The sequence below is a fragment of the Oncorhynchus mykiss genome, chromosome 5, assembly GCF_013265735.2.
Source record: "Oncorhynchus mykiss isolate Arlee chromosome 5, USDA_OmykA_1.1, whole genome shotgun sequence".
In the NCBI taxonomy this organism is placed as follows: Eukaryota; Metazoa; Chordata; class Actinopteri; order Salmoniformes; family Salmonidae; genus Oncorhynchus; species Oncorhynchus mykiss.
The window spans coordinates 85434278-85456906 of NC_048569.1; the positions used below are offsets into that span (position 1 = coordinate 85434278).

The 22629-nt window shown below is 43.2% G+C and overlaps 2 protein-coding genes across 2 annotated transcripts in view; both read right to left on the bottom strand.

The window, feature by feature from the left end:
• Positions 1 to 851: 851 nt before the first annotated feature.
• LOC118964733 (filaggrin-2-like) lies at positions 852 to 8959 on the bottom strand. Its single transcript, XM_036979076.1, has 3 exons — positions 8915 to 8959; positions 2030 to 2731; positions 852 to 1765 (listed from the first exon to the last, which is right to left on the bottom strand). The coding sequence occupies exons 1-3, from the start codon at positions 8957 to 8959 to the stop codon at positions 1553 to 1555; spliced, it is 960 nt and encodes a 319-aa protein (XP_036834971.1). The 3' UTR covers positions 852 to 1552.
• Positions 8960 to 9218: 259 nt separating this feature from the next.
• lurap1 (leucine rich adaptor protein 1) overlaps positions 9219 to 22629 on the bottom strand; it is a 28927-nt gene continuing 15516 nt past the window's right edge. Inside the window, exon 2 of the mRNA XM_036978603.1 lies at positions 9219 to 11681. Coding sequence (XP_036834498.1) covers positions 10824 to 11681 — 858 coding nt within the window. The 3' untranslated portion in view covers positions 9219 to 10823. The remainder of the gene's footprint in view (positions 11682 to 22629) is intronic.

Consider the following 22629-nt stretch of genomic DNA (forward strand, 5'->3'; position numbering starts at 1 on the left):
TCCCACCTGACTTTGTGGGATATTATTTTGTGTTTTGTGCATGTGCACCACGTAGTCATGTTTCATTGTTAATTTATTGATTTATTGTTTTTGCTAAGTTTCACTTTATTAATAAGTTATGTGGAACTCAACATCCGCTGCGCCTTGGTCCGTCTCTCCACACGAACGTGACAGGCAGATTTGTTTTGTTTTGTGAGTGGAATTATACTTTTTAAAACTATGGATTCCTAATCCAACTGACAACTCTTTAACAAACAGGACATGGACAGGTACACACTAAGCATTAAATAATGGATATTTATGAAAGTATCAAGCGGTAGTGGATGCTTGAAGTCATAACTTCCTACTCAGTGGATGACAGTGGACAGTAGATTTTGGGGGTCAGTTTGACAGACTTCACATGAAATGAAATTCCACAAATACAGAATGATGCTGAGACTCAGATTGTTCACTTTAAAATGTACACTACTCGTCAAAAGTTTTAGAACACCTACTGAGTCAAAGGTTTTTCTTTAATTTTTACTATTTTCTACATTGTAGAATAATAGTGAAGACATCAAATCTATGAAATAACACATGGAATCATGTAGAAACCAAAAAAGTGTTAAACAAATCAAAATATATTTTATATGAGATTCTTCAAATTGTCACCCTTTGCCTTGATGACAGCTTTGCACACATTACTCACCCACATGGGATGAGTCATGTGTATAACCTTGGAGGCCCGTTGTCACTCTCATATGTGATACTATGGGAGAGACGGAATGAATCCCCACAGACACATGCGTGCACGGTACACTATAACATAAAACCGATGAGCTTGTTTGGAAACCATATTATGGGGTTGGGTAGCGGTAGAGATTGAACAACAACTCCCCCTTGGATTCCGTCTCTAACCTCTACCCACGTCTGATTGCATCACTTTGTGGGAACACTGTGGCCTATTTTGGCCCCTTTGTTTACTTCACGAATCCCATAGAGAGGCTTCCCCCAGAGTAGCACACACACACATACACACCACACTGCTAACCCAATAATATGATAACTATAGCTGCATTCCAGGATGTGGAGAGAGAGTACTCACTGCGGACAAACCAGGAGAAATATACTGTAAATATGAAAATACTACAAGAATGTGGCTCTTAGTGTGATACTGCTTAATTTAAAGGCAGAGCAAAACAACACGTATGCCAGACTCCAGATAGAGATGAGTTTTTTTTCTGTCACTGTGGTTTGAGAGCAGAATATGAATGTGAGAGACTAGGAGGCAGGCCACACGGGTTTAGGGTTTGGTCTTAGAGAGGGGATACAGTAGGGTTTCCACACACAGTACGTCGAAAACAAAGCTCTGTCTGTAACCATCAAGTTATTCTCCACTACCCTGGTTTATGGTCCTGTCTCCCCAAGGCAGTGCTGTAAGAGTTGGCTTGTGGTGTTACTATTCAATTCAATTCAAGGGGCTTTATTGGCATGGGAAACATGTGTTAACATTGCCAAAGCAAGTGAGGTAAATATACAAAAGTGAAATAAACAATCAAATTTACAGTAAACATTACACATACAGAAGTTTCCAAACAATAAATGTTACTATCCCCAGATTCAAGGTAATATGAAACAGTTTGGGGCTGGTATTCTCCTGACATGGACAGAGATTCCAGGAGATTTGTGGTCCAGTGTGGATTGTGGTCTGCCCTGTGTGGACCATTATAACCATAAACCAAACCAAACGAGCCACACACATCCAAGAGAACCATCTCCTCAGGATCTGGTGAAACAAAAACATTGGGGTGTGTCAGTGAATACAGAGCATGTTGTGTCTCACAAAATGCTATTATTAAGCTGTGTTTTAGTCCATTGTACAAACTATGGCAGAAGAGCACCATGGACAAACTGAGGGTTTCGGCTGTTCCATTGTCTTGCTCTACATATAGAATGACGACAAGCTTTTATTTTACAGAGACCAGAAGGCTCATCTGTTGTTGATCTGTGTTAAACAACATTTTTGTATGATTGTTGGATCTCCACCTACCTCCTGCTGTGCAGCCTCTGTGGTTGGAACTCCACCCTGTCCTGATGTTGTCCAGCCCTGTGCTGTAGTCTTTGGTGGAACACTCCCACCCTGTCCTGATGTTGTCCAGCCCTGTGCTGTCCTCTGTGGTGGAACTCCCACCCTGTCCTGATGTTGTCCAGCCCTGTGCTGTCCTCTGTGGTGGAACTCCACCCTGTCCTGATGTTGTCCAGCCCTGTGCTGTCCTCTGTGGTGGAACTCCACCCTGTCCTGATGTTGTCCAGCCCTGTGCTGTCCTCTGTGGTGGAACTTCACCCTGTCCTGATGTTGTCCAGCCCTGTGCTGTCCTCTGTGGTGGAACTCCACCCTGTCCTGATGTTGTCCAGCACTTTGCTGTCCTCTGTGGTGGAACTCCACCCTGTCCTGATGTTGTCCAGCCCTGTGCTGTCCTCTGTGGTGGAACTCCACCCTGTCCTGATGTTGTCCAGCCCTGTGCTGTCCTCTGTGGTGGAACTCCACCCTGTCCTGATGTTGTCCAGCCCTGTGCTGTCCTCTGTGGTGGAACTCCCACCCTGTCCTGATGTTGTCCAGCCCTGTGCTGTCCTCTGTGGTGGAACTCCCACCCTGTCCGGATGTTGTCCAGCCCTGTGCTGTCCTCTGTGGTGGAACTCCACCCTGTCCTGATGTTGTCCAGCCCTGTGCTGTAGTAAGCTCTCCTCCCCACTGTTAATTTGTTATTTTACAGCCTCACAAGCATCTGTGTCCACTACCCACCACTGTGGTTAGAGTCTGCTAACACGCAGACGTCAACACAATCCATACGTGTTTAGTCTGTGCATTTGTTATACCACACATTATCAGATTCAGACATAACCGATCTGTCTCCAAATTGTAAAAATCAATGGCCCTGAAACTGACACCAGAACCAGCTAGCATCAGGCAGCCAAATGGCCAGTCAGTCATATGCTTTGTTTTTCTACAATGTGGTTACATTTCTCTCTTTAACCTCTAAAAGTCTAGCGGGGGAGGGATTGTTTTAAGATGGTCATACTATGGATCACAAAAGTATCTAATTGTATGATTATAACTAGAGTAGAGCCAATGGACCTGAAGGCTATGGCACAGAGCATATTCAGCAGTTTCAACCCTCTGGAAAGAGAGTTGATAAATGGTTGTCATATAATGTGAAGTGCTAATAGGTTTGCTGGGAAGTAGCGAGGAGGGAGGACCGGGCTGGTTGGGGGGTATTGATTAGAACATGTACACCAGGCTCTCTGAAAGAGAACCCAATTGGAATAGTGGTTATAGAGAAACACAGCTAGGCCTATACAATAACAGTACATCAAGGATAACGGGCAGTTAGCACTAAACCCAATGCCACAATAAATGAAATAAGGACACATCTCAAGGTGGAACGATGGCTCCTTGTGGGTTACAAGAGAATAACACAACTGCTAATGAAGACAGGCTGGGGAGGATCTCTATCTCTCCTGAGTACATTGTTTGCTTTCTTTGTAGAGAAATATTTGAAATACGGCCAAAGACAGCCCTTTAGGGAACAGGGAGGTGAAACCGCTGATACTTCTGGGTTTCATTTGCTTTCATACATAACATTCTGTGACTTTTATTTCAGCTAAATGTTGTGTTAGAGATAACAAAGACGTTAGTGTAACATTGAAAATATATTTAATAAATCACTTCCGTAAGCTACACATTTGCATATTGCATATAATTCTCAACATCAATGCACATGTCAATCATTAGATGTACATCTCAATAATATACACACAAAATAAATAGCTTCCTCCTGTAAAACATTGCATCACAATTAAAAACCTGTACCACACAAAGCAAAATGTGTCAATTTGCAAGATCCAGTGCTTTTAGTCAGTCTCAATGACTTGACTCCCTCCCCGCATAGTAAATGTCCGTTTTCAGTTCTGGAGTAAATGTAATACACTATAATTTGATCACAGTGGCCTTATTTCACTTCCAATTCTCAGTGTTCAAGATATGAACACAACACACATAGCGGACTGGCAACAAAGCAAGAAAGAGAAAAGAAAAACCTGTTCTTAACGGAAGCTTTCTTTGAAAACCCTGTCATGTGCTTAGAAACCCATGTCAATGCTGAGGGTAATGCATTCTGGGAACAGAACAGCAGGAAATATTGGAAGCGGAAGCTTCTTTCAACTCCCTGCCTCCACACCGCTCTGTACTCCCCCTCCCCCCCCCCCCCCCCCCCCCCCCCCAATTCCTGGCCCTCAAATCCATGGAAACATAATAAGCCAACTTTCCTCAAGCCACTCCAACAGGGGCCCCAGCATTAGCCACCATTTGGCTATCAATGAGCTGCCAATAGCCTCTTTAGTGTGTCTCAGCTTGCTATACAGCGTGTGCCTGGCTTTCTAATTCAGAATGGGGAAAATATGCAGCCTGATGCTGCAAGGCTACTGTTTGAAAGATTCCCTTATGACATACATTAGGTCTGGTAATTTCATAACTACATTACTGTTCTACTCTTTCCCTAGGTGGGATAGGGAATACTTCTGTAATATATTGTGCATTTTGGAATGACAGCATTGCCTTGTTTAGTAGTACAAAGTCAATATGCAAAGTCTTTACAGCCACTGACATTCTAATGTCAATATGTAAAACCTGGTTTGGATCATTGCCATGGTTACTGAGTGGATATCCATTACTCCGTAAAATCATGCTCTGTTTGTCTGCGGTTCAAATCAGATGATGAGTGTTTGGCACCTGTCTTCAAAACAAACATCACACTGGACATCTGATGAGCAAACATCATATACTGGGCATCTGATAATGAAATACAAACACGCTTCAGTTATAGATTACCATCAGTGACCAAGTTCATATTATGACAGTGACCAAGCTCATATTATGACAGTGACCAAGCTCATATCATGACAGTGACCAAGTTCATATTATGACAGTGACCAAGTTCATATTATGACAGTGACCAAGTTCATATTATGACAGTGACCAAGTTCATATTATGACAGTGACCAAGCTCCTATTATGACAGTGACCAAGCTCCTATTATGACAGTGACCAAGTTCATATTATGACAGTGACCAAGTTAATATTATGACAGTGACCAAGTTCATATTATGACAGTGACCAAGCTCATATTATGAAAGTGACCAAGTTCATATTATGACAGTGACCAAGTTCATATTATGACAGTGACCAAGTTCATATTATGACAGTGACCAAGTTCATATTATGACAGTGACCAAGTTCATATTATGACAGTGACCAAGCTCCTATTATGACAGTGACCAAGTTCATATTATGACAGTGACCAAGTTCATATTATGACAGTGACCAAGCTCATATTATGAAAGTGACCAAGTTCATATTATGACAGTGACCAAGTTCATATTATGACAGTGACCAAGTTCATATTATGACAGTGACCAAGTTCATATTATGACAGTGACCAAGTTCATATTATGACAGTGACCAAGTTCATATTATGACAGTGACCAAGTTCATATTATGACAGTGACCAAATTCATATTATGACAGTGACCAAATTCATATTATGACAGTGACCAAGTTAATATTATACAGTGACCAAATTCATATTATGACAGTGACCAAGTTCATATTATGACAGTGACCAAATTCATATTATGACAGTGACCAAGTTCATATTATGACAGTGACCAAATTCATATTATGACAGTGACCAAATTCATATTATGACAGTGACCAAATTCATATTATGACAGTGACCAAGTTCATATTATGACAGTGACCAAGTTCATATTATGACAGTGACCAAATTCATATTATGACAGTGACCAAGTTCATATTATGACAGTGACCAAGTTCATATTATGACAGTGACCAAATTCATATTATGACAGTGACCAAGTTCATATTATGACAGTGACCAAATTCATATTATGACAGTGACCAAGTTCATATTATGACAGTGACCAAATTCATATTATGACAGTGACCAAATTCATATTATGACAGTGACCAAGTTCATATTATGACAGTGACCAAGTTCATATTATGACAGTGACCAAGTTCATATTATGACAGTGACCAAATTCATATTATGACAGTGACCAAGTTCATATTATGACAGTGACCAAGTTCATATTATGACAGTGACCAAGTTCATATTATGACAGTGACCAAGTTCATATTATGACAGTGACCAAGTTCATATTATGACAGTGACCAAATTCATATTATGACAGTGACCAAATTCATATTATGACAGTGACCAAGTTCATATGACAGTGACCAAGTTCATATTATGCCAAATCAATATTTGTGTGTTCTACTGATTCTTCTTGAGAACTATTTTTCTCATTCCAGATTCTTCCAGGCCTACATATAGATTATTACAGTGGATCTTCTCTTCACTAAAATACATCACGAAATGTATAGCTCAGTCTGTGATGTGAGTTAAACCATTAGGAAAATATAAAGTATGTATATATGATCGGACATGTTTGATGATCATGGTCTCCTGCATTAAGAATGTGTCTCCTCTGTTTGTGCTGGCTAAGGGAAACACTGGCATGCCATGACTTACTACTAGCCAACCCATCTGTTAAATGAAAGCATTAGGAGTCTTAACAGAAGAGCTTTAGAATACTAAAGGCTACATCACGGAACACCCATCATCTAACTACGGACGGTCTTCTACTTTACCTACTGGCATGCACATTCTATTTTTACCATAGAGAGAGAGAGACAGAGAGAGAGAGAGAGACATGTTGGTCCTGGGACTCTGTTCACAAACACAAACAGAGCCCCAAGACAGCAACACAATTAGACATGAGAAAACAAAAAGATAATTACTTGACACAGTGGAAAGAATTGATAAAAAAACAGAGCAAACTAGAATGCTATTTGGCTCTAAACAGCGAGTACACAGTGGCAGAATCCCTGACCACTATGACTGACCCAAACTTAAGGAAAGCTTTTACTATGTACAGACTCAGTGAGCATAGCCTTGCTATTGAGAAAGGCCGCAGAAGGCAGACCTGGCTCTCAAGAGAAGACAGGCTATGTGCACACTGCCCACAAAATGAGGTGGAAACTGAGCTGCACTTCCTAACATCCTGCCAAATGTATGACCATATTAGAGACACATATTTTCCCTAAGATTACACAGATGGGTGAAATACCACAGCGTACCATCACAGCAGCAGGATTTGTGACCTGTTGCCACAAGGGCAACTAGTGAAGAACGAAGAACATATACCATTGTAAATACAACCCATATTTATGTTTATTTATTTTCCCTTTGGTACTTGAACTATTTGCTTATAATATGACATTTGTAATGTCATTATTCTTTTATTATTTGGATACCATATCCAATTGGTAGTTACAGTCTTGTCTCATCGCTGCAACTCCCGTACGGACTCGAGAGAGACAAAGGTCGAGAGCCGTGCCACACTGCTTCTTGACACAATGCCTGCTTAACCCGGAAGCCAGCCACACCAACGTGTCGGAGGAAACAACGTACACCTGGCGACCGTGTCAGCGTGCATGTACCCAGCCCGCCACAGGAGTCGCTAGAGCGCGATGGGACAAGGACATCCCTGCCGGCCAAACCCTCCCCTAACCCGGACGACGCTAGGTAAATTGTGAGCAACCCCATGGGCCTCCCAGTCGCAGCCGGCTGAGACAGAGTCTGGACTCAAACCAGGATTTCTAGTGTCACGGCTAGCAACTGTGGTGCAGTGTCTAAGACCACTGCGCTACTCGGGAGACCATGTATTTATGATTTTGAAACTTTTGTGAGTGTAATGTTTACTGTACATGTTTATTGTTTATTTAAATTTAGTTGATTATCTACTTCACTTGCTTTGGCAATGTTAACATATGTTTCCCTTGCCAATAAATCCCTTAAATTGAATTGAAATGAGAGAGTGAGAGTGAGAGAGAAAGAGAGAGAAAAGGGGATAGGGACATATTTAAGTGATGCAGTGTGGATGAGACTGTAAGTGGGCAAGCATCCAGCTGGACACCAGTTCTGGCACAGATCCCCCTCTCCATCCCCAGGAACTGGGTTACGGTCATTGTTTCCCCATTGCCATCCTTATTGTACCATGGCCCGTGAGTAGACGTGCACTAAACGTACACGTTGGCACTGAATGTATGTTTCCAGCAAGTCATTGTGCTGGTGGAAAACAGGATGACAAGAGGCGGTGGAGAAGAAAGAAAAAAAGCCACAGTGCAGTTTGAAAGAGGAGGAGGAGAGGGTGTGCGGAGACAGGGAGGGGTGGGTGGAGGGTTGTAATGTAGCTTCGGTCTGGAAGTGAGAACTCATCTCAAACAGATTAAAAATGCTGCTCTGATAGGAGTGCTGAGTGGTACAGAACTGAAGACATGCAGGCAAAGACATCACACAGAGACAGACACCCTAAAACAACAGAACTAAGACAGTCAGCTTGTAACAAGGTAAGGCGTGAGTATACATAATCCAAAACATCACTAAGGGAAATCCTAACGTAATTCAACTGAAAACAGTCCATCATCATCTGATGTGTTACACTAACGTGGTTGAATGCGGCGGCAGGTATCCTAGTGGTTAAGGGCCAACTAGGTGAAAAATCTGTTAATGTGCCCTTAAGCAAGGCACTCAACCCTAATTGCTCCTGTAAGTTGTAAGTTGGGTAATGTAATGAACGCTATGCATATCACATCTGATAACATTCGCAATACATATGCCTTATATAATGGCATGCAGTGCATTGTTCTCCCAGAGTTAATATGACAAATGGTGGAGGTTATAGTGAAGAATAGCCCCTTGGGACTTAGTATCTGACAAAGTACCTGTGCACAGCAAGCCACTCACACACACATGTACTTACACATGTGCTCTCTCTCCCTCTCTCTCACCCTCTCTGTCATCCTGGCAACCCCTGCCTTGGAATGTCCAGGCATTATTAGTTTTCAGTGGTGACAATTCTGTGTGAGAGTGGGTTGTTTATAACTGAATACAAAGGCTCAGAGGGAATATTGCTTTTCTTCTCCCATGATTGTATCAAGTTTTTCACACATTTTTCATGATAATTTTCACCAATAAAGCATTCAGCACATGACATGCAATTTTCACCCACCCAAATAACTAACAAGTTCACACCACTCAACACTGAGTGAAAGATCAGAGATGGTTGGACTCATTAAGACACGGACAGCAGAGGACAGAATCAGTCATTTAAACGATCAGGATTATCAGAACAACAGTGCAGTCATCTTGGGACTGGAGACACAGGCATAATAGTTTAGGATGACACCAATCACATCAACTTCTGTCCAAATGAAACAAAAATAGTGTACAGTTAAAAAAGAGACAACAATAACACTCAGCCAGAGACATTTTTCTACGACAACCACCCACAGAAGTACCCGATGCACAGATTAATTGTATTGCGATTCACTGATTATACAAATTGCATTGAGTGGTTAAGTACTGTAGGTAGTAGGACATCGACAATAGCACACGTGTGCAAACAGTAGGAACATTCTATATGCTCTTAGCATACTATGATGGTACACACACCTACAGTATGTATGAGAACGATTCAGCTATCTATAGTGTGTTACAATCATTTGGGGTTGTGAGGGCAAACTAAGTTCTACAGATGCGAGTGATTGTAACAAATATATTTTTTTCTGTTGGAAAATGTTTCATGTTCTCTGGTACTGTATGTTACAATGCATAGAGGAAAGGAGGATAAACATGTCAAAAACAAACTTGATTCAGAAAAATATCAACACTGTGCTTCATCCCCAATATAATACTGACATCAATGTTTTAGAAAGTTAGTGCAGTCACATTTAGAGTGAATAAAACATAATGTCATGATGCTGTTCACACCTGATATCTTGCACCATGGAAATGGTAGACGTTTGTATAATATGTGCAATCAACCTCTCTCTTAATATTTGACCGGTAGGGTCGTTACATGGGAGGGGGAAAAGTGTCTTTACTCAAACAAATGCTGGGTTGTTTGGATGACCCAACTGCTAGGTTGCAGGCATTGGTTCACTTAGTTGGGTTGTTTTCTTTAAAAAGAGCAAGGTTGAGTTGTTGTTGTTGCTGGGTTATTGATGCTGGGTTATTGAGACCCAGCAGTCAGGTCAGAAGACTGGAAGTGTGACTACAGTAGGTAGGGCCGTGGTTTCATATAGTTATTTTTGGCCACCCGTGAGAGTAAACATCATTCCGGTTTATCTGTTCTGATATCAGAAGGTTACGGTTGTACACTGACACTTTAGTAGATTTAATGAAGCTTACAAAAGTCTAAGAGTTCCTTAAAAGCCTATGCAAAACCCAATGTTGGTATACTTACCACTATGTAACAATACGTACAAAATTATGTTATTAATAATACATTAGAATATGAAATGTGTATTTTCTTTAATGAAAATTGAAATTAGCTCTGTATTTAAGATTATGAACAATAATGACATTTATTTTCACTGGTGGCGAAAAATAACTATCTGAAACCCACACACCTAATAAGCCACGCCTCCTGAAAATAACCTATGGATTACATAATAAAAGAGCTGTTCAACCCAGCATGAAAATGAATATAACCTAATTGATGGTTAAATGAACCCATGTTTGGGTAAGCACAACAACCCAACATGCTAGGTTATTCACACAACCTAACTGGCTGGGTCAAAATAACCCAGCGTGTGTCCTGTCCAACATTTACCCAGCACTTCGTAACCAAATAACCCAAATTGGGTTGATTTTAACCCAGCATTTTTTAGAGGGAAGTGGTGTAATATATGCACCTCATAGAAATGTCACATCGTCCTGCGACTGCACCCATCGCCAGTGGGCATCATACCCCAGGTGCATCTTGCCGTTCATCTGGCAGGCATCTACGTCTATCTTGCCATTCTTATAGGGTTTGAGTTTGGGGCTCTGGCTTTTCCCCAGCTTTTCAGCCAGGCAGACCCGGGCTGAATCAGTAGGTCCTCGTCCTTGCCTGACTGCTTTATCCAGGGCGCCGTTGCTCTTACTGGGCTGCTGGGTTTGGCCGGGGTCCTTGGTATCCTTGGTGATGGTGGTTCCTTTCACTGCCTCTGTGGCCTTAGTCCAAATGGAAGACTCCTTATTTGGGACATCTGGCTTGACTTGGGGAGAGCCAGGATCAACAACTACCTTGCCCCCTGTGCCTTGTCCTACCCCAGCTCCAGGCCCAACCCCTGCCATAGCCACTGACCCTTCTCCAGCTCCAGCAACTCTCCCAGCCCCTGCCCCAGTCCCTCTCCCAGCCCCTGCCCCAGGCACTGCCCCAGCCCCTGTCCCGGTCCGAGTGGGCGTCACAGTCCCCAGTGGAGTAGAACACAGCACAGACTCAGAACTAGAAGGGCCGTACTCGTCCATGTCATCAGCAAGGGTGTCCAGATAACTGCCTATAGAGATGTTATCCAGCTTGTCGTTTAGGGGGTCCTGCAGGCTGCTCCAGCTGCCCCTCCAGGTGTCTCCTCCAGGGCCCTCTCCCAGGCTGTACTGGCTGCTGGTCAGACTGCTGCAGCGGCTGGTCAGGGTGCCGCGCTCCTCCAGGAGCCACTTACATGCCTCGATCCCCTCGTGCACCGCCAGCAGCTGCTGCAGGATCTTCACGTCCATCGAGCGCAGGTGGGCCTATGGAGAAGAATAATACTTTATTGATACAGGAGAGGGGAGAGAAGAGATGGTGGGAGGAAAGAAACTGACTCAGGAGAGAAGAGATGGTGGGAGGAAAGCATCTGAGTCAGGAGAGAAGAGATGGTGGGAGGAAAGAAACTGACTCAGGAGAGAAGAGATGGTGGGTGGAAAGCATCTGAGTCAGGAGAGAAGAGATGGTGGGAGGAAAGAAACTGACTCAGGAGAGAAGAGATGGTGGGAGGAAAGCATCTGAGTCAGGAGAGAAGAGATGGTGGGAGGAAAGCATCTGAGTCAGGAGATAAGAGATGGTGGGAGGAAAGCATCTGAGTCAGGAGAGAAGAGATGGTGGGAGGAAAGCATCTGAGTCAGGAGAGAAGAGATTGTGGGAGGAAAGCATCTGAGTCAGGAGAGAAGAGATTGTGGGAGGAAAGAAACTGACTCAGGAGAGAAGAGATGGTGGGAGGAAAGCATCTGACTCAGGAGAGAAGAGATGGTGGGAGGAAAGCATCTGAGTCAGGAGAGAAGAGATGGTGGGAGGAAAGCATCTGAGTCAGGAGAGAAGAGATGGTGGGAGGAAAGCATCTGAGTCAGGAGAGAAGAGATGGTGGGAGGAAAGCATCTGAGTCAGGAGAGAAGAGATGGTGGGAGGAAAGCATCTGAGTCAGGAGAGAAGAGATGGTGGGAGGAAAGCATCTGAGTCAGGAGAGAAGAGATGGTGGGAGGAAAGCATCTGAGTCAGGAGAGAAGAGATGGTGGGAGGAAAGCATCTGAGTCAGGAGAGAAGAGATGGTGGGAGGAAAGCATCTGAGTCAGGAGAGAAGAGGGAGCTGTGAGAGCGGTGGGAAAGAGAAAGAAGATAGGGAGATGGAGGATGGAGGATGGAGGGGTAAGAGGAAGATAGGAGAGGAGCAAGGTGAGAGAATGAGGTGAGAGAATAGAGGAGGAATAAGAGGAAGGAGAAGTAAGGTAATGGTAAGGGAAGATATGTGGGAACAGATTATTTTTTCAAAGGTGAGGGAAGATGGGAGGTGGAACAGATGAAGCCAGGAGAGTAGATATACGTTTTAAAATAATAATGAATGTGCAACACAGTACGTGGGAAAAAATAAGAAAATATAGGCTGGGAGATGAATGTAGTAGCAGGGTGGTGGGAGATGAATGTTGTAGCAGGGTGGTGGGAGATGAATGTTGTAGCAGGGTGGTGGGAGATGAATGTTGTAGCAGGGTGGTGGGAGATGTATGTTGTAGCAGGGTGGAGGGAGATGAATGTTGTAGCAGGGTGGTGGGAGATGAATGTTGTAGCAGGGTGGTGGGAGATGAATGTTGTAGCAGGGTGGTGGGAGATGAATGTTGTAGCAGGGTGGAGGGAGATGAATGTTGTAGCAGGGTGGTGTGAGATGAATGTTGTAGCAGGGTGGTGGGAGATGAATGTTGTAGCAGGGTGGTGGGAGATGAATGTTGTAGCAGGGTGGTGTGAGATGAATGTAGTAGCAGGGTGGTGGGAGATGAATGTTGTAGCAGGGTGGTGGGAGATGAATGTTGTAGCAGGGTGGTGGGAGATGAATGTTGTAGCAGGGTGGTGGGAGATGAATGTTGTAGCAGGGTGGTGGGAGATGAAAGTTGTAATTAATCTGAAATAATTTGGCACCACTGCTTTTAATGCGTGTAGGAGGGATGTTGAATAAGCCAGGGATAAAGAAGAGGAAAACAACAGTGTTGCGGTGATGGAAAATCCAACAGAATACATTAGCAGAGATGTGCTACAGTCCAGTCAGGAACTAGGGCCAAGAGGTAATATATGGTAATGAGATTTATGGCTTGGCCCAACTGACTGACTGACTGACTCACTCACTCTCTCTCGCTCTCAGTCCCAGGGTTAGCAGAGATAACTGCCAACTGGATACACCACACTGCTAGAATGCAACTCAGTCACTGTGATATGCCTATCGCACTTCCAATTGCCTAGAGTTCCAGGACAGTGGATAAAGCAGAGTCACCTAAATCTTACAGATCTTTGACCTCTGACCTTTTTCAGTCTTTGTGTACCTCTCTCGTTGCCCCCACTGCACCACCCCTCATGACCCTGCAGGTCAAGTCATTAAAAAAGCATCCAAGTGGAACCTATTGATTGATTTCTCTGGCCTACAACCACTTTTCTTTAAAATGTGGTTACTGCAGAATGTACATGCCTGGACCTTTCTGTCTCTGTATCTCCCAGCTGGAGCAATACATAAATCATATGTATATAGATTAGTCATATATCTCTGTCAGGCTGCATCATTATAGCTCATAACTATAATCGCAAAAAGCTCATTTGGTAATACACTGCAGAAGGGGCCAACATGATACATGTGATGGATAGGTATAATATAGGAAACATAGACATACTAGAGATGATCTTCCAATAATACAAATCACACTGGATATTGTTTCATCAATGTGAATGCCCTTTCAGTGAACTACTGTCAATCCAGCGAAACAAAGGAAATGGTGATGGGATAACACTGCGTTAGAGTACCCTTCTTTGGCCCTATACTATCCAGTCCAAAGTGTTTGTGTCCTTGCCAACTCAGCTCCACTCCTCCCAGCCTGGGGCAGAGACCAGGAGACACAGGCCATCCGGAACAGAACAAGAGATGAGGCAGAAAGTAACAGCATTCTCAGTCAGCAGAGCTTGTGTATAGGAGGGGGAGGAGGAAAAAGAGAAAGCGGAGGAGGAGGGAGACGGCACCCATCTCTCTCGTTCTTCCTATCTCTCCCTCTCTCAGTAAATGAGCTGAATGAGCTATAGTTGTTCTGCTGATGCCAAAGCCACGCTGACTGACTGGCTGTATGCTCTGCTGTAGTAATGAGTTAGTCTGACGCTGTGAGCACAAATCACCAGACAAAAGACCAAAACACAGGAAGCGAGAGAGGGAATGCAAAGCTAAAGCCAGGCTGCAAGATGGGAAATAACAACATATACTACATGCCTCTCTCTTTTTAAAGATCTGCATCTATGAATGTATAAGATTAATTATATTGCAATTATTGCACACACCAAAATAACAAAGGGGAGAGGGATAAACAGCAACAGAGATTGGGAAGAGGCAGAAAAATCAATGAGAAAGATCTACAATATAACCACTGTTTGCATGTATTATGCTGAGGTAAAGTATATGTCTAGCATCCTGGGAATTAGACATCAGGGCTGGGGTTTGGGCTGGGTTGGGGTTGTTGAGATTAGGGGGTATAGCTGGCAGAGTCTGAGTGAGAGACTAATGAGCGTAGCTGTAAATATTATTCCCATAGGTCACCACCCTGCTGATGAGGTTCAGGGCTGGCTGTGTACTAAACCTACCAGGGTGTCTGTGTACTGCTCTGCATACTGCATGTCTCTGTACAGTATGTATGTACATGCCTATTGGTGTACCGGGCATCTCATAAAATGCCATGTCTACAGGTATGTGTAACAAACGGTGTATTTATAGTATGCATTGGTCGAAGCTCAATGTTAAATCAAATATCGATGAAAATGCATAAATCAACTTGACTGGAGGTACACAACACACTCCCTGCCTCTTGTCATGAGCCGTCCGACCGTTACCAAGAACCGCATACTGGATTTTTCAGCAAGGTCTTTAGCAATTTAGTTTTCAGAGTATTTTCTATGTCTACCTAGCTCAAATTCTAGACATCACATTAAAACGAGACTATAGCGTCCATAAAGTGAGTGAGTGAGAAAAATGGTTGCAAATACCAGAGCCCATGTGTGTCTGCGAGCAGGAGTGACATAGCGATAGTCTTTAATTTTGCGCAGATGTAGGATATACACTTAAAATGAAAATATCTAGGTATTTTTTCCAATCATGGAACGGTGCTAACCCTATATCAAACACAACGATCTGAGATCGATCTATGTGTGGAAGGGTAGAGATGGGCAGAGGTGTTTGTTTGGAAGGGGTAGGGTGAGTGAGAGTACGTATCTGTTGACAAAAATGTAGAATTCCTACTACCGCCCGTTGTTGTGGGTCACAATCCTTCGTAGAGGTCTTTATATTATTCTGCGTATGAATAGTCAATTGTGGTAACACACACACACCAAACCTTTGACAGGTACTATTTTTTACATTGTAGAATAATAGTGAAGACATCAAAACTATGAAATTACACATATGAATCATGTAGTAACTAAAAATGTTAAACAAATCAAAACATAATTACATTTTTGAGATTCTAGAAATTAGCCACCCTTTGCCTTGATGACATCTTTGCACACTTTTGGCATTCTATCAACCAGCTTCATGAGGTAGTCACCTGGAATGCATTTCATTTAACAGGTTAAAAGTAAAATTTAGGTTAAAAGTACATTTGATGGCCTCCCGGGTGGCGCAGTGGTTAAGGGCGCTGTACTGCAGCGCCAGCTGTGCCATCAGAGTCCCTGGGTTCGCGCCCAGGCTCTGTCGTAACCGGCCGCGACCGGGAGGTCCGTGGGGCGACGCACAATTGGCCTAGCATCGCCCGGGTTAGGGAGGGCTTGGTCGGTAGGGGTGTCCTTGTCTCATCGCGCACCAGCGACTCCTGTGGCGGGCTGGGCGCAGTGTGCGCTAACCAAGGTGGCCAGGTGCATGGTGTTTCCTCCGGCGCATTGGTGCGGCTGGCTTCCGGGTTGGATGCGTGCTGTGTTAAGAAGCAGTGCGGCTTGGTTGGGTTGTGTATTGGAGGACGCATGACTTTCAACCTTCGTCTCTCCCGAGCCCGTACGGGAGTTGTAGCGATGAGACAAGATAGTAGCTACTACAACAATTGGATTGGATACCACGAAATTGGGGAAAAGCCTTGGTTTCATGCATGTTAACATTAGAAGCCTCCCTAAGTTTGTTTTAGTTTGTTTTATTCACTGCTTTAGCACACTCTGCCAACCTGGATGTCCTAGCTGTGTCTGAATCCTGGCTGATGAAGGCCACCAAAAACCCTGAAATTTCCATCCCTAACTATAACATTTTCCGATGCCAAAGGGGGCGGTGTTGCAATCTACTGCAGAGATAGCCTGCAAAGTTCTGTCTTACTATCCAGGTCGGTACCCAAACAATTCGAGCTAGGTGCATGGTGTTTCCTCCGGCGCATTGGTGCGGCTGGCTTCCGGGTTGGATGCGTGCTGTGTTAAGAAGCAGTGCGGCTTGGTTGGGTTGTGTATTGGAGGACGCATGACTTTCAACCTTCGTCTCTCCCGAGCCCGTACGGGAGTTGTAGCGATGAGACAAGATAGTAGCTACTACAACAATTGGATTGGATACCACGAAATTGGGGAGAAAAAGGGGTAAAATTCAAAAAAAAAAACAAGTAAAAGTACATTTGATGAATTTCTTTCCTTCATAATGTATTTGAGCCAATCAATTGTGATGTGACAAGGGTTGATGGCGTCTAGAGCATATTGGCCTGTTAGCCGAATAGATCCATCGGCCAATTTCTTGGGCAACTATACCTATTTTGCCAATTGAACTTGGACCCCTCTGCTACTCGGAACCCTACTAATCCATCACAACTGGTCTGTCAACGTCACCCCACGCGGAGGCTAAAATAGACTTTCCTCCGTCGAGACGTCCTTCTAAGCCCCTTCTGCTAGCCCCGGCCTGCTAGATGTCTGAATCGCCGTGTCTCTAGCCAGCCCAACCACTCACTGGACCCCTATGATCACCCGGCTACGCCTCTCCCGAATATCAATATGCCTTGTCCATTACGCATTACTGTCCTGGCTTGTGATTATTGTCTTATTTCACTGTAGAGCCTCTAGCCCTGCTCAATATACCTTAACCAACCATTTAGTTCCACCTCCCACATATGAGGTGACATCACCTGGTTTAAACATCGCTAGAGACAATTTATCTCTCATCATCACTCAATGCCTAGGTTTACTTCCAATGTACTCACATCCTACCATAACTTTGTCTGAACAATATGCCTTGAACCTATCCTTTCGCGCCTAGAAACCTGCTCCTTTTACTCTCTGTTCCGAACGTACTAGACAACCATTTCTGATAGGCTTTAGCCGTACCCTTATCCTACTCCTCCTCTGTTCCTCTGGTGATGTAGAGGTTAATCCTGGCCCTGCAGTGCCTAGCTCCACTCCTACTCCCCAGGTGCTCTCATTTGTTGACTTCTGTAACTGTAAAAGCCTTGGTTTCATGCATGTTAACATTAGAAGCCTCCTCCCTAAGTTTGTTTTATTCACTGCTTTAGCACACTCTGCCAACCTGGATGTCCTAGCTGTGTCTGAATCCTGGCTGATGAAGGCCACCAAAAACCCTGAAATTTCCATCCCTAACTATAACATTTTCCGATAAGATAGAACTGCCAAAGGGGGCGGTGTTGCAATCTACTGCAGAGATAGCCTGCAAAGTTCTGTCTTACTATCCAGGTCGGTACCCAAACAATTCGAGCTACTTCTTTTAAAAATCCACCTTTTCTCAGAAACAAGTCTCTCACCGTTGCCGCGTGCTATAGACCACCCTCTGCCCCCAGCTGTGCCCTGGACACCATATGAGAATTGATTGCCCTCCATCTATCTTCAGAGCTCGTGCTGCTAGGTGACCTAAACTGGGAAATGCTTAACACCCCGGCCATCCTACAATCTAAGCTTGATGCCCTCAATCTCACTCAAATGATCAATGAACCCACCAGGTACAACCCCAAATCCGTAAACACGGGCACCCTCATAGATAGCATCCTAACCAACTTGCCCTCCAAATACACCTCTGCTGTTTTCAACCAAGATCTCAGCGATCAATGCCTCATTGCCTGGATCCGTAATGGGTCTGCGGTCAAACGACCAGCCCTCATCACTGTCAAACACTCCCTAAAACACTTCAGCGAGCAGGCCTTTCTAATCGACCTGGCCCGGGTATCCTGGAAGGATATTGACCTCATCCAGTCAGTAGAGGATGCCTGGTTATTCTTCAAAAGTAATTTCCTCACTATCTTCAATGAGCATGCCCCATTCAAAAAATGTAGAACCAGGAACAGATATAGCCCTTGATTTTCTCCAGACCTGATTGCCCTTGACCAGAACAAAAACATCCTGTGGCGTTCTGCATTAGCATCGAATAGCCCCCGTGATATGCAACTTTTCAGGGAAGTCAGGAACCAATGTACATAGGCAATTAGGAAAGCTAAGGCAAACTTTTTCAAGCAGAAATGTCCATCCTGTAGCACAAATTCAAAAAAGTTCTGGGACACTGTAAAGTCCATGGAGAATAAGAGCACCTCCACCCAGGTGCCCACTGCATTGAGGCTAGGAAACACTGTCACCACCAATAAATCCACTATAATTGAGAAATTCAATAAGTATTTTTCTACGGCTGGCCATGCTTTTCACCTGGCTACCCCTACCCCGATCAACAACCCTCCAACCCCCACAGCAACTTGCTCAAGCCTCCCAATTTCTCCTTCACCCAAATCCAGATAGCCGATGTTCTGAAAGTGTTGCAAAATCTGGACCCCTACAAATCAGCCGGGCTTTACAATCTGGACCCTCTCTTTCTAAAATGATCTGCCGAAATTGTTGCAACCCTGTTAAGGGAATTTTTATCAATGATGACTAATTATGTATACATTTCAAATCAGGACTGACTAATCAGAATACTATTATGTTACTGTATATGTACTAATCCGAATACTATTATGTTACTGTATATGTACTAATCCGAATACTATTATGTTACTGTATATGTACTAATCAGAATACTATTATGTTACTGTATATGTATGAATTTTCTTTCTTAATCTTAGTACTGAATATAATGTGTGTGAATGAATCAAGGATTAGAACAATGACGGTCTGTTCCTTGGTAGGAATGAATGAACTAAATCTTCAGACTGGCTAGAATGCTTATCTACACCGGAAAACCTTGGCTCAGCCGTAAATTATATTAAATTGGTAGGGAGACGGATGTGGGAAGGCTTGAGATACAGCCTTTGTACTGGAACGGAGATGGCACGGGTTGGTGCTGAAACTAATGACGTCATTTTCAGTTTATAACCTGTGGTAAACTGTATCGTATTCAGTACTCTCGTGAATAAAGGCTGCTATTTGACTTTAAGACCGGGCTCTGTCGATCTCTATAAAATAAGGGTCATACAAATTCTTATGAATTGACAGAGTGTTTAATTTTAATTGGGAATTAAAACAGAGTAATTAAATTCCTGTAACAAACCCCTATTACTAGCCTGTTCAACCTCTCGTTTGTATCGTCTGAGATTCCCAAAGATTGGAAAGCTGCTGCGGTCATCCCCCTCTTCAAAGGGGGAGACACTCTAGACCCAAACTGCTACAGACCTACAGTGGGGCAAAAAAAGTAATTAGTAAGCCACCAATTGTGCAAGTTCTCCCACTTAAAAAGATGAGAGAGGCCTATAATTTTCATCATAGGTACACTTCACCTATGACAGACAAAATTTAAAAAAAAATCCAGAAAATCACATTTTAGGATTTTTAATGAATTTATTTGCAAATTATGGTGGAAAATAAGTATGCTTGTGTTTCTTGGCCCATGCTTTACTGGTGACACTGTCTGTGATTTATTTAGAATTCAAGGCACACTTAATCAGCATGGCTACCACAGCATTCTGCAGCGATATGCCATCCCATTTTGTCCAACAAGACAATGAAGCAACACACCTCCAGGCTGTGTAAGAGCTATTTGACCAAGAAGGAGAGTGATGGGATGAGTTGGACCGCAGAGTTAAGGAAAAGCAGCCAACAAGCACTCAGCATATGTGGGAACTCCTTCAAGACTGTTGGAAAAACATTACAGGTGAAGCTGATTGAGAGAATGCAAACCTGTCATCAAGGTGTCTACTTTGAAGAATCTAGAATATAAAATATAAACTTTATTGGTTACTACATGATTCCATATATGTTATTTCATAGTTTTGATGTCTTCACTATTATTCTACAATGTAGAAAATAAAACAATTAAGAAAAACCCTTGAATGAGTAGGTGTGTCTAAACGTTTGACTGGTACTGTATATATTTACAAATAATATATATATGGGGGGATTGGAAATAATGCAGACAATTGCATTGATAGAAGCAAATCTATCTCCAATACTAAAGCTGATCTAGTTTGTAGGTGCAACAGTTTCTATTGAATTTATAATTTAATCGCTCCCACATTATCATTTCTGGGGGCGAAGGACAGTGTCTGTCTACCCCCCCCCCCCCCCCCTTCATCTAAACCATCACCAGTTGGCATCCAACGTTATTGTGCATTAAAGCCACCTACTGTAATGGAGCGCCCCTGCTTCTCCTAAATTATAAAGAGGCGTTCCTGCAGGTGCAGGAATACCCACATACAGGAACGCCCAGAATTGCGGACTGCAATTGCACCCTTCTCAATGCACATGTAAGTAGCACATCGGCTGTGCATTGCAGTGAGCGTACACATGCTAGCTAGCCAATTAGCTAGATCAACATATGAGACAGACACATCACTGTTCGAGCATCCAGAACAAATTCCAGCCCTAACCTTATGAATAATTAATTAATTACTCCCTCCTCTGTCAATGCGATTTCCTTCATACAATTTTAATCCAAATTTGCACTGACTGTGTCAAGTTACTTTTCAGTTTGTTCCCAGAAACCCAGTATGCAAAATTACATTTAAAATATGTATTTTCCAGACTTTGAAGTTAGGTTAATTTTAGGTTCTGAATTAAAGTTTTCAGGAGGTTTAAAATATATATTTTACGGACGTTGAAATTAAAACCATTCGTAACGTTGAAAATACGCATTTTCCGGGTTCTGAATGAATGTAGGAAAGACTTGCTTCACTTTTTTTTACTGCAATGTACTGCACTTTGCTGTGCTGTACTACAGTAGTTCTCAAACATCTCCCCGGGGACCCCCAGACATTTCACAATTTTGCTGTAGCTCTGAACTAGCTATTCAAGAGCTTGAGGATTAGTTGACAAGTTGAATCAGGTGTGCTAGCTCTGGAATAGATAAATTACATGGAATGGCCTGGGGTCCCCATGGAGAGGTTTGAGAACCATTCCTCTATTGCACAAAACGTTGCTGTCCAAACTTGTGAAGCATAGATGTCGGGACAGGACCAAAAGTCTACCTCCATGGACGAGATCCCCTAAATAAAAACACTTCGATAAAGCTACAACTTTTGTAACAGATTAGGAGAATTAGGTTAAGGATAGGAAAATGATGAAATGCGGACCAGACCGGATACGTCGCGTGTGCGAGTGTCGCAAAATCAATTTTGAAATCCATGTCATTCAATTATTGCACCCACACTGCTCGTGTCTGCGAGGCCATTCCACAAGGGCTAAAATAGAAGTCGTTCCTATTTCTGACGCAGATCGCGCTGAAAGTCATCTCGTCATTGGTTTATAGAAGCAGGTACCCATGTGCCATCTCCTCATTGGTTATACCCACGTGGGTGATTGAAAGACAAACTTTGTTGCCGGTTGTCGTGGTAATACAATGAAAGTTTAGATGCGATCACCATATAAGTTCAAAGATGAAAAAGCCTGGAAGGAGGAGAGATGAAGAGAATCGATTAATTGTCGAAGTAGAGGTCCTTGTGCATTTCAGGTAAAATAACAACTAAATGTTTATATCCCAGGACAAATTAGCTAGTAACAGCAAGCTAGTAAATAGGACAAATTAACGTTAGCTAGCAAGTGCAAGCTAGCTTGCTAAATTGCCATACATGTTTAATGCTTTTCAACCTGTCCCCAAATTAATGTCATTGGTTCAGAGTTTGTTTTGATATTTTAACATGCGTGCCGTGATCGCGTTTGGTGTGGAGGGGCAAAATACATTTATGCACGATAGCGCTCGATGGCGCACGCGCGCAGCCGGTTTGGGTTCCGTGTAAGGGTTTGAAAAAATGCTCTCCTAACCTCCCACGAAAAGTAACTTGTATCAAAGTGGTGTGTTTTTTGTTTTTT

What these genes read in the sequence shown, in the direction of transcription:
- LOC118964733 (XM_036979076.1), bottom strand. Translation starts at nt 8,959, where the DNA reads ATGCCTGGACATTCCAAGGCAGGGGTTGCCAGGATGACAGAGAGG. An exon ending in TTGCCAGGATGACAGAGAGG is followed by an intron (nt 2,732 to 8,914) that starts GTGAGAGAGAGG and finishes ACAAATTAACAG; the next exon opens with TGGGGAGGAGAGCTTACTAC. An exon ending in CAGAGGCTGCACAGCAGGAG is followed by an intron (nt 1,766 to 2,029) that starts GTAGGTGGAGAT and finishes TTGTTTCACCAG; the next exon opens with ATCCTGAGGAGATGGTTCTC.